This window comes from Procambarus clarkii, chromosome 62 (genome assembly GCF_040958095.1).
Source record: "Procambarus clarkii isolate CNS0578487 chromosome 62, FALCON_Pclarkii_2.0, whole genome shotgun sequence".
NCBI lineage: Eukaryota > Metazoa > Arthropoda > Malacostraca > Decapoda > Cambaridae > Procambarus > Procambarus clarkii.
In genome coordinates, this window is record NC_091211.1 from 25,234,350 (window position 1) to 25,250,974 (window position 16,625).

At 45.7% G+C, this 16,625-nt stretch overlaps 1 protein-coding gene across 1 annotated transcript; it reads left to right on the top strand.

Moving 5' to 3' along the window:
- The first annotated feature begins 8,719 nt into the window (after positions 1-8,719).
- On the top strand, positions 8,720-15,956 carry LOC123766551 (oplophorus-luciferin 2-monooxygenase non-catalytic subunit). The gene is made up of 7 exons (XM_045755796.2): positions 8,720-8,877; positions 10,769-10,908; positions 11,237-11,440; positions 11,843-12,034; positions 14,567-14,756; positions 14,900-15,022; positions 15,442-15,956. The coding sequence occupies exons 1-7, from the start codon at positions 8,805-8,807 to the stop codon at positions 15,570-15,572; spliced, it is 1,053 nt and encodes a 350-aa protein (XP_045611752.2). The 5' UTR covers positions 8,720-8,804; the 3' UTR covers positions 15,573-15,956.
- Positions 15,957-16,625: the final 669 nt, after the last annotated feature.

The window sequence follows — 16,625 nt, forward strand, 5'->3', positions numbered from 1 at the left end:
TCAGGCTTGGCGTGCAATATGTGCACTGTGTATAACCCCTTGACGGCCATTGTGTGCTCAGTGCACCACCACGCTCAGTCTCCCCATGATGCTCAGCGCACCACCATGTGTCTCCAGAAGTCTACATCAAAACGATATCATCAGCGGCATATGCTACATTGATCTACATGGCAACTGCCTTTAAAAACTCGTGCATAGAATCTTTCAGAACTTTGTATACCACATATGTCAGACCAATCCTGGAGTATGCGGCTCCAAAGTGAAGTCCGTATCTACTCAAGCACAAGGCAAAGTTAGAGTTCAGACATACGTCTCCAGACTAGTACCGGAGCTGTGAGGTATGAGTTATGAGGAAATGAAACAGGAATTCAACCTTGTGTCACTGAAAGATAGAAGAGTTAGAAGAGACAAAATTCTCAGAGGAATTGATTGGGTAGATAAAGATAGAATATGTAGCATGAATTTGCTATATGTCCCCAGCACTAATAGGGGACACAGGTGGAAACTGAGTACCCAAATGAGCCACAGAAACATCAGACATAATTGTTTCAGTGTCAGAGTAGTTAACAAATGGAATGCATTAGGCAGTGATGTGGTGGAAGCAGATACATACACAGTTTCAAATTTAGATATGATAGAGCCCAGTAGGCTCAGGAACCCGTGCAAACCAGTTGTTGACATATGAGAAGCGGGACCAAAGAGCCGAAGCTTAACCCCCGTAAGTACAACTAGGTGAGTACGCATCCGCGTGAGCCGTCACACAAACACACACAAAAAAAATAACTTACTGAGTGGCCGGAGTGTGAGAATAACAAGGACAACAAGAGCAACAAGGACAACAATAACCAGATAACATTTGTGGTGACAAGTAAACACTATTTTTTATAGCACATGACTAATACAAATCTTATGTGATTGATGTATATGACAATTTATAATATACTATTAAAGAGAACTTTGTTTGAATAATCCGAAAATGACAAGATTGGACACATAGAAAGACGGTTTGCAGTATATATAATATACTATATAAACACTCACATATATATATATATATATATATATATATATATATATATATATATATATATATATATATATATATATATATATATATATATATATATATTGTGACGGTAACGCGTTGGTGTTCGGCTGTTTAAGGCTAGGGGTATGGCCTCGTCACATAGTTATAAAAAAAAATAGAAAACTGGAACTTCGTCTGTGGTAAGGTAAGGAGAAGACACACAAAACACAAGTAAACTTTAACAATGAAATTTTAATTACGTTAAATAAATTAAAACATGAAAAAATGGACAAACAAATTCTTATAATAAAATCAATCAATCAAAATAATAATAATTAAATGACACAATGAAAAGTTATGTTAAGACAAAATAACAAGAAGTGCAATACAAAAATAAAGGGAAGGTGCTGGAATATTGGCTTTAAGCTACCACCTCTCTCAGTACACGCTAACGTCTAGCCGGGAGGAGTGGTAACTGCGAAAGCACTGAATATTCTGAGGTCTGAGGTCGTGGCGACCCCAGACATCAAGTAGTATGGGGGGGGCGAGTGCAGTTGCAGCCAGACCGGCGACCAATCAGCGGAGCCGGTAGCGATCAACAGGTAGTTTGGCGGTTTGAGTCTGAACAGGTGTCTCTGGCTGCATACGTTTTGCGCTCTGGCAAACCTTGGAGATGTTGTTGTCGTTGTTGGACATTTCTTCCCTAGTAGTTTTATATAGTTTGTTGCGACGTATTTGTAGAGGGAAGAGCAGGCTCAATCTCTTGAAGGAGATTATTGTCACAATATATATATATATATATATATATATATATATATATATATATATATATATATATATATATATATATAAAGGGGTGGTAACGCAAATTATGTGAATAATTCTGCTGACAGATCTATACGTTTCGTCAAGTCTACATCAGCGGGTGGTGCAAACTTCCCCAGAGGGACTTGTAGCCGAGGCTAAGACTAGCAGTAGTACGTCCAGACGTCTGCTAACCTTATTGGATGATGCGGTTCTTCCTACATAATAGAATGATGATGAAGGAGGTATTGGTGAGAGTTCATTTTGGTGTGCTGGCGAGGCTCTGGGAGCTTAGGCTCGGTGTGCTGGGCGAGGCTCGTGGGAACGATCCCAGATATCGAGACACCAAGGAAGGTCTCACCAATAACATAATTAGTAGTTTCTTACACCCCGTGTGAGCGACAACAGCCGTTCCGACCTTGAGTTTGTTTACTATCTCGGATATTAGCGCCCTGGTGATGCTCTCTCTCTCTCTTAATGACGGCTCATGAGGTCAACACAGACCAATTATGTGCACATGATCTGTCTAACAAACTTGTGTGCATAGGCAGACGAATGGTCTGCCTATGCAGAAGGCAGAATGGTCGACTTGAGAATGGTCCAGGACGGACCGAAACGTCGTCGTCCCTTCACTTTCTAGTGTGTGGTCTGGTCAACAAACTTATACATACGTCGACGTCGTCATTCTAGCGTTTGACATCATTCTGACATCACCATTCATAGCAATTTTTTTCGCGAATTGTGTGCGCTTGTACTCTGTTTTCAATTGTGAATTCAAATCGGTATTGAGTAAGGAAATATTGTTATAGCCGCGGGGTGGTGGCAGCGGCCCGGAGACTCCTCCTTCCTTAATACAGTTGGTAATTATTATATAATTATAGAAGTGACTGGAGGCTGGATTTAACGTTGAGAATTTCTTAACGAGTTCTCGCTCACTGTGATCAACATTATTCTTCAATTATCTCTGTACTCCTACGTAGGGAGGGAGGAGAGGGCTGGGAGTATGTGGAGGAATGAGGGAAGGAGGGAGAGGGGAACGAAGAAAAGAGAGGAAAGAGAGAAAGGGGAACAGAGAGGAGAGGAAAAGAAAGGAAACAGATGGAAAAAAAATAAGGAGGAGAAAAGAGAGAGAGAGAGAGAGAGAGAGAGAGAGAGAGAGAGAGAGAGAGAGAGAGAGAGAGAGAGAGAGAGAGAGAGAGAGAGAGAGAGAGAGAGAGAGAGAGAGAGGGAGAGAGAGAGAGGTGAGGTGAGGTCACATACTCCCTCACCGGCAGTATGTGACCAAGCCCACTGATCAGCCTTGGTTTGGATATCGCTGCCGGATGGCAGCTGAAGCCAAAAACAAGGCCTGGAGGAGATTTAAACGGCATCCCTCGGCTCATAACAGAAACATTCATAGACAATCTTGTCGAATAATGAAAGAAGTTCAAAAGTGGGCTATATCCAGATGGGAATCCGAAACTCGAAGAAAACTTGCATCTGGAAGGGTTGGATCCAAGGTCTGGTGGTCCCTGGTGAAGGATCGGCAGGGGTACTCATCTGAGGACACAATCCCACCTCTAAACAGAGAAGATGGTACTGTGGCAACCAGCAATCAGGAGAAGGCTGATTTACTGGCAAACCACTTTGCTTCCAAGATGCAGGTCCCTGATCCTGAACGTCAGCCTCCACATCTTGCCCCATGCACTGTGTCTAAGTTGACTGAAGTGGTTATAAATCAGGCTGAAGTTCTCCATCTCCTTAACACGCTAGACACAAGCAAAGCTGTGGGGCCAGATAAGGTCAGTCCAAGACTACTTCGCTGCTGCGCTGACCTGTTGGCTCCACCTCTCACGCGCCTCTTCCAACTGTGCCTAGTTCAAGGAATTTGGCCCTCCTTATGGAAGAAGGCAGACGTTGTTCCAGTGCACAAAAAGAAGAGCCGCTCAGTAGTTGGTAACTACAGACCTGTGTCACTGCTTTCCATTACTGGCAAGATCCTAGAATCATTAATTGCTCAGCAAATGACATCATTTTTTGACCGTCATCGGCTAATTTGTGATCGACAGTATGGTTTTAGAAAAGGCCGATCTGCTGCTGATCTTTTGCTAAATCTCTCCTCTAAGTGGCATCAGTCACTGGATGAGTCCAAGATCAGCTGTGTTGTTGCTCTAGATATAGCAGGAGCCTTTGATCGGGTCTGGCACTCTGGACTAGCGGTGAAGCTTCAAGCTTTAGGCATTGCAGGCTCCATCTTAGTGTTATTAAAAGACTACCTTCAAGAACGGACTCTAAGGGTGGTCCTCAATGGAGCAGAATCCGATAGCCACTCAATTGGTGCCAGCGTTCCACAGGGTAGTGTGCTTGGCCCTCTGCTGTGGAATGTTTATTTCAACGATCTTCTTCATCTCATTCCTGAAGCTCAAGCCTATGCTGATGACTGTACTCTAACCTTTACATACAGAAAGGAGGAAATGCTAACTGCTGCAAGAATCATTAATCACAAACTTTCAGCACTTTCTACCTGGGGTAGGAGATGGCAGGTCACATTTGCGGCTGAGAAGACTCAAGCGATGATGATAAATAGACTGCACATGGCGAATCGGACAGAACTGCAAATGGGTGGCAAATCCCTGGAGTTCACAGAAGAATTTGACATCTTGGGAATGAAGTTCGACTCTTCAATGACAATGAAGAGCCATGTGATAAACCTAGCTAAAAAGGCAGCCAGGAAACTTACAGCACTACGGCGCATCTCATATCTTCTTGACAGCAAGGGATGCAAAACCTTATATGAAGCTCAAGTTCGCTCCCATCTTGAGTATGCACCCCTTTCCTGGATTGCCTGCCCCCCATCTTTCGTCAGACTGTTGGACAAAGTGGAGAGACGGGCTAGAAGGCTTATATCTAGTCTTGACCAAGTCTGGTGGGAACGGTCTGAACATCAGAGCCTGCAACACCGTCGGGACGTTGTTGGTCTTACTGTTATGTACAAGGCCAACATCCTCAAAGTTCCGCATTTGGCCCAACTCCGTGGAGTACCAGTAGTTCCCACTCGTAACACTAGGCTCTCAACCTTCAACAGTCTCATGCTGGAAGTGCCATTCTCAAGAACATCACTCCATCAGCGTTCATTCCTTCCGAGACTTACTCGCATCTGGAACTTGTTCGCTCAACAGATTGATACACGGGAGATCAGGTCAACTGTTCACATGAAGACTCTGGCACACAGCTGGCTACAAGATCATCCTGTTCCTTATATGATTGTTACTTAATGTTTTTTAATGAATAAAGGCTATTCCTTCTAAAGCAAAAAATACCAGGCTCATGAAATAAATGGGCATCTAGGAGTAGGTTTCAACTTAGCTTACATAAGTAAATATATGATAGTTCCCATTGTGATACTTTCAAAGTATACTCTTATATAATAAATGAGTTTCTAGGTGTAGGCTTCAGATGAGCTGAGGTAGGATAACAGCTCTTGCTTGCAGTTTCACTAGGTATGTTATTAGGCATCCCTTATGAATCCTAGTCTTAGTTTTAAAAAAAAAAAAAAAAAAAAAAAAAGAGAGAGAGAGAGAGAGGGAGAGAGAGGGAGAGAGGGAGAGAGAGAGAGAGAGAGAGAGAGAGAGAGAGAGGAGAGGGAGAGAGAGAGAGAGAGAGAGAGAGAGAGAGAGAGAGAGAGAGAGAGAGAGAGAGAGAGAGAGAGAGAGAGAGAGAGAGAGAGAGAGAGAGAGAGAGAGAGTGAGAGTGTGAGTGTGAAGAAGGGAGTGGGGGGTGTAAGGAAAGGGAAGGAGGAAGAGCAGTCGCGAGAAGAGCAAGGAAAGGATGGGTAGCAGGAATGGAAGAGAGGGAGGGAGGGAGGGTGTTGGGACAGGGTGAGGGAGAGTGTTAACCCGCCTCTGTCTTGTAAAACACCTCAGTGGAAATTAACGTTCACTTAGATAAGGCCCAGTGGAGCAGGAGGTGATGAGGAGGGGGGGGGGGTGAGGTCCAGCGTCCTCGGGAAGTGACAAGGCAATTTGGAGTCGCGAGCCGGTTGTAAGGAGGTAGTTTAGATTCTCAGTAAGACTTGAGGGAGTAGTTTAAGCTTCAAGGTAGACATGAGGAGAGTAGTTTAAGCTCCAGGAAAGACGTGAAGCAGTAGTTTAAGCTCCAAGAAAGACGTGAAGCAGTAGTTTAAGCTCCAAGAAAGACGTCAGGAAGTAGTTTAAGCTCCAAGAAAGACGTGAAAGGGTAGTTTAAGCGGGAAACATGTTTGCAAGCGAATAAATCTTCTAGGCAAGTGTCGAGTGCGTAGCTTCAGAACTCTGAAACCTTCGGCTAAGTAATTTAAGCTGTTATAATGTAAGTTATGCTCCTGGTAAACTGTCGGACACTTGCGTTAACCACTTGCTCACTGTCTAACGCACACCAACAATAACGCACACAAAGAATAACGCACACCAACAATAACTCACACAAAGAATAACGCTACTACAAATAATAACATACACAAAGCATCATTCTAAAGAATAACACCAAAATAAGGACAAATTACAAATAAGAATAACAATGTCTTGCAGTTGCCCATCACGTGGAGTGGGCTGAGCCGGGCTGGCCGAGTATGACCTCAGAAACATGGCAAATCAAGTGTTTGCCGGATGGCCAGCCAAGTTAAGTGCTGGGCGTCGACAACCTCTGCAATATCCAGTGAAATATCAGCAGTGTGTTGACTGGTCGGAGTCACACCGGCCCTGATGGGCGCGGTGTGTGTGTGTGTGTGTGTGTGTGTGTGTGTGTGTGTGTGTGTGTGTGTGTGTGTGTGTGTGTGTGTGTGTGTGTGTGTGTGTGTGTGTGTGTGTGTGTGTGTGTGTGTGTGTGTGTGTGTGTGTGTGTACGTATTTTAAAACCCTCGCAGCTCTTACGATTGTGTGTCGTGGGGGGATATAATGGCTGTTGCTCCGGCAGAATAGTCGTCCTGTTAACTGTCGGTCACACTGGAGTGTGTCGTTGCGGTCTGGTAGTGGTTAGGAAGCTAAGCGGGTGCTGGAGGCCTGACTTAACGTGTTTCCTTATCAAGATTTGTTTCCATCAAGAAGTACAGGAAGCGTCAGGCGGGGGATATGAAAGCAGGGTGCTACGAAGGCCTATCCTGGCGGAGTACCAACGTGGACAGTGGAGAAGGTGTTCGATAGTTCCTTCTTGCTTCGGTCATTAACAGCAGGCAGGGGTGTGTGCGTGGACTATACGTAGCTGTGTGGGACAAACAGGAAGATCCGGACGTGGTGAGGGAGGTCCAAGGGCTGGAAGAGCCGTCAGGTCGAAGGTTCGCCGCCCTTGTGGAAGAGTGCACCTAATCCAGTTGGTCAAAAAGCCTTGTACAGATCATTACCTATATTTGAAACTAAAATTTAAACTTGTGCACTGTTTAACATCTGCTTCCATATGCTGCTGAAATATGTGGCTGATCAGGTAACACTTTTCCCTTATCTAAAGTTAAGCCATTTTTTATTAATGATATTTTTAAATAAATCAAACTGTGGGAACTGTAAGCTGCCATGCAAAGTGACGACTTGACCGTGGCCCCTGGAGCCGCTGGCTCGGTCCCTGGAGCCACTAGCCCGGCTCTATCCCCTCTTTATTTTTCACCAGAAAATTATGTTCCAAGATCTAGGCCAACCGACCACGAACTCTTTTATAACATCAACTTCCTCTCTTCTTATATTTCTCACCTTTGTCCAAACTTTTGTTTCCAAACCTCAGTCTCAGTAATCGGCGCCAGGCTGACGGAGTGGCCTTAAATTAAAAGTTTGTATAAAACTCCTCCAAACTTACCCACACCAGCACAAGGTGGCGACTTACCCCACACCTGCCCCAGTATAGTGATGTACTCACATCTGGCACTGTGTACCAAATTACCCACACCTACGTTAGGTGTACTAACACTGGGATAACAACGTACTCACAGTCGACACTACGACATGTTACACGTTCCCCCTGTCTCAACCCTTGACACAGGGGGTGCCCGAGGACCTGTGTCAACCCCTGACACAGGGGGTGCCCGAGGACCTGTCTCAACCCCTGACACAGGGGGTGCCCGAGGACCTGTGTCAACCCCTGACACAGGGGGTGCCCGAGGACCTGTCTCAACCCCTGACACAGGGGGTGCCCGAGGACCTGTGTCAACCCCTGACACAGGGGGTGCCCGAGGACCTGTCTCAACCCCTGACACAGGGGGTGCCCGAGGACCTGTGTCAACCCCTGACACAGGGGGTGCCCGAGGACCTGTCTCAATCCTTGACACAGGGGGTGCCCGAGGACCTGTCTCAACCCCTGACACAGGGGGTGCCCGAGGACCTGTGTCAACCCCTGACACAGGGGGTGCCCGAGGACCTGTCTCAATCCTTGACACAGCGGGTGCCCGAGAACTTTCAACCTGTCCTCGGAGGATGGTAGAGAGGAATGAGGAGCTCACTAGGACGATGTCAGCCAGTAACCACAGGGCGACGTCCTGGGAACTGTAGAGAAGGGTATATATCTCGATTGATTGATGATTGATGAAGATTAAGCCACCCAAGAGTGGGCACGGGCATCAATAACCCGTAGTTTCTTGGCCAGTTGTCCGGAATAGATACACACACAGCCAGGGCGAGTGTTACCTCGTGACGTGTGCTGTAAATTCCAGCCTAGCCTAACCCCCACCAGAACCCTCACCCCACCCCCACCCGTTGTGGGTGGGTGAAGCTAGGCTGGAAATATTTACACACCCTCGGACTAATGACCATCGGCCTCATTAGGCTCGGTAGCATGTCTAGGTTCAAACGCTTGAGTTAAGACAAAAATATTAAATGATGGTGAAAGTGGAGCGCCAGTGTGGCTGCTTGAGTCGTTATCGCCACGAGAAACACAGCCGCCACTCTGAGCTACGCTGCGCCCCTCCACCACTAGTCTCCCGGCAGTGGCGGCTGCAAGTAGAGTGTCGTCCAATCCAGTGCCTCCTGCTGGCTCCCTCATGGCATCCTGGCACCAACTGGCATTGGTCCTGGTTCTTATAACCACGGCTGCCCTGCCCAGCTCCTCACAAAGTAAGGCCGAGCGAGCTATGTTGTCAAGACTATTAGATAGTTGGATATCTTAAAATCAGGCATAACATTGAGCTAGGCTGCGGTGTGAGGGGAAGTGTATGATAGCGAGTCGTCTCAAGTGGATGAGACGGAGGGAGAAAAAGAGAAATTTGACTGCTTCAAAAGTTTTTCTTATTTCTTTATTTTCCTCATCCAGGACGTTTCCTTTAAGATTCAAGAGTTTCGTTTCCTTCCAAAATTCCTGTATTTGACCTCCATGTTTAGCTAATTTGTTGTTTAGGCTAGTTACTTCCTGATTTCAAGATTACTTGTCTACTTCCGGAGCTGTTATCTTACTAAAGTTTTCATTATTACTCCTCAGATTCTTAACTATTTCTTTATAAAATGTTGCTGTGTTCTCAATTTTCATCAATCTGTTGTGAAAAAACACTCATGTTAATATTTTCTTCAATAAAACTAGCAAAATCCAACTTTTTGGTGCTGTCTTCTCCAATAGCGGCAGCCATTTTTGTTATTGTCGTCTGCTATTGTTTAGGTTGGCAACTTGATCCGCGCCCTATCTCTGAAATCTTTCCTATTTCTTTATTCTTTTAAAACCCTAATATACTTTCAGCAATTTTCTATGGCATAGAACTATACAATTCTTAGTCTATTTGGTCGACACTGCGCTGAATGAGTCTTTCTCCAAACTTTAAATTAGGATCTGACAGTTCGTTTCAATAGCTTTACTTGTCCAAAATTTTCACTCATTTTTTTATATATTTATTTTATCTCGGTTATTTTTCAAGTTGTCTATGCATTCATATTTCCTGCGACACATTTCACGGTCCTCAACCTGTTCTATAATATTTAGGTAGCTGGATTTAACCTAGAGCTCTTTGGGGTGTAGCTGTGTGTGTGTGTGTGTGTGTGTGTGTGTGTGTGTGTGTGTGTGTGTGTGTGTGTGTGTGTGTGTGTGTGTGTGTGTGTGTGTGTGTGTGTGTGTGTGTGTGTGTGTGTGTGTGTGTGTCAATAATATGTGGCTAGTGTTACATATGGTTGGAACAGTCAAGGAATATTAGTTATATTTCGGTCAGGCTGTAAAGTTAACGTTAGTCTGAATGTAAACTTTTGTTTACATTCAGATCTTTATTGAGTAGATCTTTACTTTTTAATTAATGCGAACATGTGAGTGAATACTTTGTTAAAATGTTAAAAACAAAATAGGTTGTTTTCAGAAATTGAGTTTCTTTTCCAATATTATTTTTAATTTTTTTAGAAATATATTTAAGAAATATATTATTTGTATATAATTTATTTTCGAAACGTACGAATGACACACCGCAATGTTTGGACAACTATTCCGGTGTGAAGCATTTGTCATTATTCAGAAATTCGAACGTAAAGGTAATAGAGAAACAGCGCCCCGTCGACACGCAAGTGTCATGTTAACACGCAACTCCCGGGTACTCACCTATTTGTGCTTGCGGGGGTTGATCTCTGGCTCTTTGGTCTCGCCTCTTAACTGTCAATCAACTGGTGTACAGGTTCCTGAGCCTAGAGTTCCTGAGAGTCCCACCCCGCCTCTTAACTGTCAATCAACTGGTGTACAGGGTCCTGAGCCTAGAGTTCCTGAGAGTCCCGCCCCGCCTCTTAACTGTCAATCAACTGGTGTACAGGGTCCTGAGCCTAGAGTTCCTGAGAGTCCCGCCCCGCCTCTTAACTGTCAATCAACTGGTGTACAGGGTCCTGAGCCTAGAGTTCCTGAGAGTCCCGCCCCGCCTCTTAACTGTCAATCAACTGGTGTACAGGGTCCTGAGCCTACTGGACTCTATCATATCTACACTTGAAACTGTGACATCGTGCGTGGCATCACGTGCAAGACTGTATAGACCATGTAATTCTGATGCAGGGTTGGCGCCGAAGCTGGACCTGTGTCCCCTGGCATGGGATATCTCCCCGTGCACCTGTACCTGGGATGAGGACCTCGGCCAGCCAGACCTCTACTGCCCACACATTCAGAGCCTCGGCCAGCTACAAGACATCTTCGTGGTGAGTGGTGCGCACGGTGGGCGAGGCTGCTGACCAGTAAGCAAGTGAAACGAACTAAATAGACAAATAATAGCGAGGTTTATCTCTCTTCATTAATTTAAAAGCAAATAAGATAAGACATGACGTGGTCCGGAGTTGTTCCGTTAGATGACCGACAATTGCAAACGTGGGGTCCAGGAACTAAAACTTGCCGGTTGTAAGGACACGGTTAGACAAGAAAACAGAGTAGGGGACGCAAACAAGAAAATAGCTTTCACACTTCGTATTACCTACACTAACCGGCTGCTTCTCTTTCCCAACTCTCGCTACCAACCAAAACACACTGCAGACGGCGTTCTTCCCGGTCAAGCGCTTCTGGAGGATCAGAGTGTCTGAGGCTCCGCTGGGAGACCTGCCTGAGGACGTCTTCAACGATGTCCAGTTCGACGAAGTTCATCTCAACTCGTGCAACATCACCTCCGTCCACCCCGACGCCTTCCGGGCGTCCAGACCCAACATGGACACCCTAGAGATGTACTCCAACCTGCTCACGGTAATGGCTCTCCAGCCTGGAGATGACCGCCATGGCTAGAGGCAGCCGTTGTTTACAACACTTCTCACACATTATTTGAATGTTCATCACAATGTTTTCATCCTGAGATTTGTCTGTGTTGCTGACAGAATGTTTAGCGGGGGTACTTCTTGTGGGATTTATTCTGTTGATTGCTGTTGACACTTCTTCAGTCTCCTGCACTCACTACCTAACTCCCTAACCCCTCACTCTCCACCCCTAACCTGTACTCAGATCTCATTCTCCACCCCTTCCCTCACTCATACTCACAACTACATTCTCCAAAACTCACCTGTGCTCAAACTTCATTTTCCATCTCTCACCCGTACTCTACCCCTCCCTCTCAGCCCCCCCCCCTCACTAACCTTCACCTCCGGCCTTCAGGACAAGAGCTTCCCATGGAGCAGTCTGGCAGAGTACGCGCAGCTGTGGTACGTCAACCTCGAAAACAACCTCTTCTCTACCTTTCCCAACCTCACCACGGAGACACTCGAGGACCTCAACCTCTGGGGAAACCCCGTCACCACTTTCACGCGAGAGGCGCTGCAGGGAGCACCGAATCTCAGGATATTAGAGGTAGGGGGAGCAGGTCATATCACTTAATACACCGGGTGACCTTCCTTGGATCTGACCTTTCAGACCGATGACTAAAGACCATCTTGGGGTCTGACTTTGCCGTCTCAACACCTGCAGACATGTGGCTTGACATGTGCCTCAGGTTCTGTTGTAATTATGCATATTTAGCCGTTCTCTGAACAACTCGTCCTCTCGAATAGTACATCGTATTTTAACGTATAATTCCCCTAAGGACGAAAAGCGATGTGTTTAAAATCATAGCGACTCGCCAAATTGACGCGACGTTCCCTTTTTTCAGTTTGAGGGTCCTCGGTTAGGTTAGGTTCGGGCAATTTAGCACATCAGTGTAGTGACGTTGTGAACGCCCGAGAGGACGGGCTGGGAGGAGACGTGGCCCATCATATCTCATATATGATGGGACACTCCACCCCGTCCTCCTGCTGTTCCTTCTCTCACAGTCATTATGTGTGTGTGTGTGTGTGTGTGTGTGTGTGTGTGTGTGTGTGTGTGTGTGTGTGTGTGTGTGTGTGTGTGTGTGTGTGTGTGTGTGTGTGTGTGTGTGTGTGTGTGTGTGTGTGAGGGAAGAGTGTGGCGGGTGAAGGGCAAGAGTGACATGGGTGTACGTCACATGCCCCTCGGCAGGCGTCTGGGAAAAGCTCATCTTGCTCAAGAAGTTACTCAGAGCTGGCTGTTCTCAGAGGTTTTGTTCAATACCTCTCTCTCTGTCTCTCTCTCTCTCTCTCTCTCTCTCTCTCTCTCTCTCTCTCTCTCTCTCTCTCTCTCTCTCTCTCTCTCTCTCTCTCTCTCTCTCTCTCTCTCTCTCTCTCTCTCTCTCTCTCTCTATCTATCTCTATCTCTATCTCTCTCTCTCTCTCTCTCTGTTTCTCTCTCTCTCTCCAGCTGCTTATGGATATCTTGCTTAAATATCCTAAATATAAATGTAAATTTTCTTTCCACGAAAGTGTGAATGACAATTTATATGATGGGTCACGTCGCATATATGACAAAACTTCTAGTATAAGGAAGCTATTCAGAGAACCCGGCTAACTCTTGTCATAAAACTCTTAAACCCTCGATACAGTATATATGGGGGTATGTTAATAATTAAAACAAAAATGTGCTGGGATAATATTGCTGAAGAGTTTATTATTATATGCAGCTTTTTGCGATATAAAACAATCAGTAAAATGTAGGCTAAATGCTAACACCACAGAGTTGATGTGCTTTGTATTTTGGGGATGACAAGGTTAGGGACGAGTCCCCCGTCTGAAACACCTTTAATAGAGGAAAGTGGGGATAATGTCCAGCTTTGACCAGGGGGACTGGCCCACATTACCTGGATTATAGGCTCAAGCGTCGCCCTTGGTCACCGGCTGGTCATACCTCAGTTAAAGCTGTTCAAAATTCAGCATTTAGCATTACTTCCTCGCCTCCCTCACTTTCAAAACAGGTGGAGAAGGCCCCAAGAGAGTAACATTTAAATGCTTTGTTTACTATTTTAATCTGTAATGTGAAATGTGATTTTTGTTCTGGGATTTGTGGATTTCTGCTCACTGGATTTGTGAGCTTCTTGAGGGGACTTGAAATAGAGGTGGGTAGAAATAGCCTAAGCTACTCTATCCTTTTGAGATATATGTTATTGTCTCAATAAACGTACTTGAACTTGAATTTGAGCTGGAAAACGTTTGCTTCCTCGCATCACTTACTTTCACGACAGCTGGAGAATGTTTGCTGCCATCGATCAATTCCTCTCAATGTTTCCTTTAACTTTCCATCTTGTGTTTCAACTTGTTCAAATGTTTTAACTTCTGGGAAGAGACTGAGGACACTGGCCGCTGGCTCACTGCCTTCTGAAGGACACTGGCAGCTGTGTCACTGCCTTCTGAAGGACACTGGCCGCTGGCTTACTGCCTTCTGAAGGCAGTGGGGGGTCACTACTTTTTTGTACACACTGGGCACCGGGTCACTGTCCAAAGCTGTGACTGACAGTATCAACAACGAGTAATAAATGCAAAGTCTTCATATACGTTTAATTAAATTTGTAGCAAATAAACAGCTACCAAATATATTTTACACTTTATTGATTTTTATGTGAAATTTTAATAGCCTCAAGCGACGACGTCGCGCGGGTTAGGAACTACTTTCTTATTTTCAGTCTGGGGGTTGAAATTGTCTGGCCACTTTAACTGATTGGTACTACAACGGCATCGTTTTCTGAACGATCGGTATTCGATCCCCGTTGGTCCAAGTGAGCAGATTCTACTCCTTCCTCCCCCCCCCTAGTCCTCATATCCCAACTCCTTGTCTTCATATCCCTTCCAAGCACTATATAGTCTAATTGGCCTAGCCGTTTCTTATAATTATCTTGCCTCACCCTGTGGCTGGGAAGGTGATGCTGTTCTTGAGGACACACGGGATCACAGGCAAGTGTAAGTGTTTGAATGTGATAAACTGGTGTCACAAGAGATACCAGAGGTCCTCAGCTCCCTATGATCGTCCTCCCTAAACTCACATTTATCACATCTTGATTAGGTAAGCCCTTATCTGGAGAGCTTCCCTGAGGACGCCTTCCAGGACCTGCACCAACTGGAGGAGCTCCACCTGAGTCACAATCTGCTGGGTGACCTCCGTCGGGGTCAGGTCACACTCAACTCCCCAGCATTCAAGTACCTGTACATCGCTGACAACGCCATCAGTAGCATAGATCCAGACGCTATTACTGGTGGGTTCTAGTACCTTATTCAGTGGTACAAAAATACATTTGTTTAATGATTTAACAACAAAGATATAGCCAGCGACGGTGAAGGGACACAATGAAGCTAATTATCGACTCTGACACTGTGGCCTGGCCCTCTCCCGTCACAGGAGTGACCAGCACGCGACTTAAGATCTTCCTTGAAGACAACCTGCTGACCAAAGTGGAGGAGGAGGTGTTCTTGCCCCTCATGGCTCGCATGCTCGACGGCTGGGGAGAACTCGAACTCCAGGGTAAGTCCTCTGCTCGCTCCTCCTCCTTCGCCCTTACACTCCGCATGCCTTCTATGCCTCCGCATGCCTTCACACTTTCTATGCCTTCTACCGTTCCTTGTAGATAAATATTTTCCATTATTTTCCCTCTTTATTCCACTTTGCATGTCACTTATTGCTTCACTTTCCTTTACATTTATTCAGTTTCACTCTCCCTCGCTCTTTATTTCACTTTCCCTAGCTCTTTATTCCACTTTCCCTCATACACTATCTTCTGTCTTCAGTCTCACATGAAACCTCAGAAGAGAGGCAGATGAAAGCAGGTATGATTAGCCTCCCCACAGCAGACAACCCAGTCTTGTTGTTCCGTTGTAACTCCTCAACCCAACCCGCGACTACCTGCCGGTGTCCTAGTTACTGACTCTTGTGTCTGCGGACAGGTAACCCGCTGGTGTGCGACTGTGACATGTTCTGGCTCCTCAGCAACGACACTCTGCTCGACAACGTCCGCTCTGGTTCCTGCGGCGGAGTCGACCTCCACGACGTCGACATCTCTTCCTGGAATTGCTAATAGCGGTGTCATCCCTTGAAAAGGCTGGCGTACCTCCACATCTTACGCTGGATCTTGCATCAGCTTCTACATCCCCCCTTTCCTCAAGAGACATTAATATCATCGTCTACCACAGAAATTGTTAGAGCTGCCAATATTACCTGGAACTGTCAGAGACGTGATGGGTGTGGCGCAGGTCCTGTAAAAACACATTTATCCCATTTAGTGTAGGATATGTCATCAATATGGTCCAAGAGTCACCCGTTCTCTTCCGAGTGCATGTTGACGTAACCAATTTTTTTGGCAGCTGAAGCCAATACTATTTCGACATTTCTTTACAGCAGAACTTGTGTAAGGGTTTTAAGTGAAACAGATACCAATAAAACTTAATAATAATAAAAAAAAGATGTTTAATTGCATCAGTGGTTGTGACGACCTCTGGGGCTAGGGAGTGAAGTGTGTTATCTAGGGTTGCCTCCCCTCCACCGTCTCTGTCTCTCTGTCTCTCTGTCTGTCTCTCTCTCTCTTTCTCTCTCTCTCTGTCTGTCTGTCTGTCTGTCTGTCTGTCTGTCTGTCTGTCTGTCTGTCTGTCTGTCTGTCTGTCTGTCTGTCTGTCTGTCTGTCTGTCTCTCTCTCTCTCTCTCTCTCTCTCTCTCTCTCTCTCTCTCTCTCTCTCTCTCTCTCTCTCTCTCTCTCTCTCTCTCTCTCTCTCTCTCTCTCTCTCTCTCGTATTGAATTCGCAGAAGCTGGAGTGTTCGTCTCGTTAGTGCCTCGCTCACGCATCACCTGGTAGTGAGGTTCGTCAGTAAGACTGACTGCATTTCTAATCAATCGCTGGGTAGCGAGTCCCTGTAGGTGGCGGCGGCGGCGTGGGGGTGGTAGTTACCTTCTCCCTACCAGAAAACTCAAGGCTGGAAAGTTTTATGCTGTGAATCGAGTGGGGGGTCAAGGACATCGTCTGTCATGGACCTCATTTCTTCTCTTCATTGCGTTTGTTCTGAAACAGCAAAACTATTATTGCAAAGTGTAACTCTCAAGGCACTAAATTCTATTTGTGTATTGGTGACAACTTAA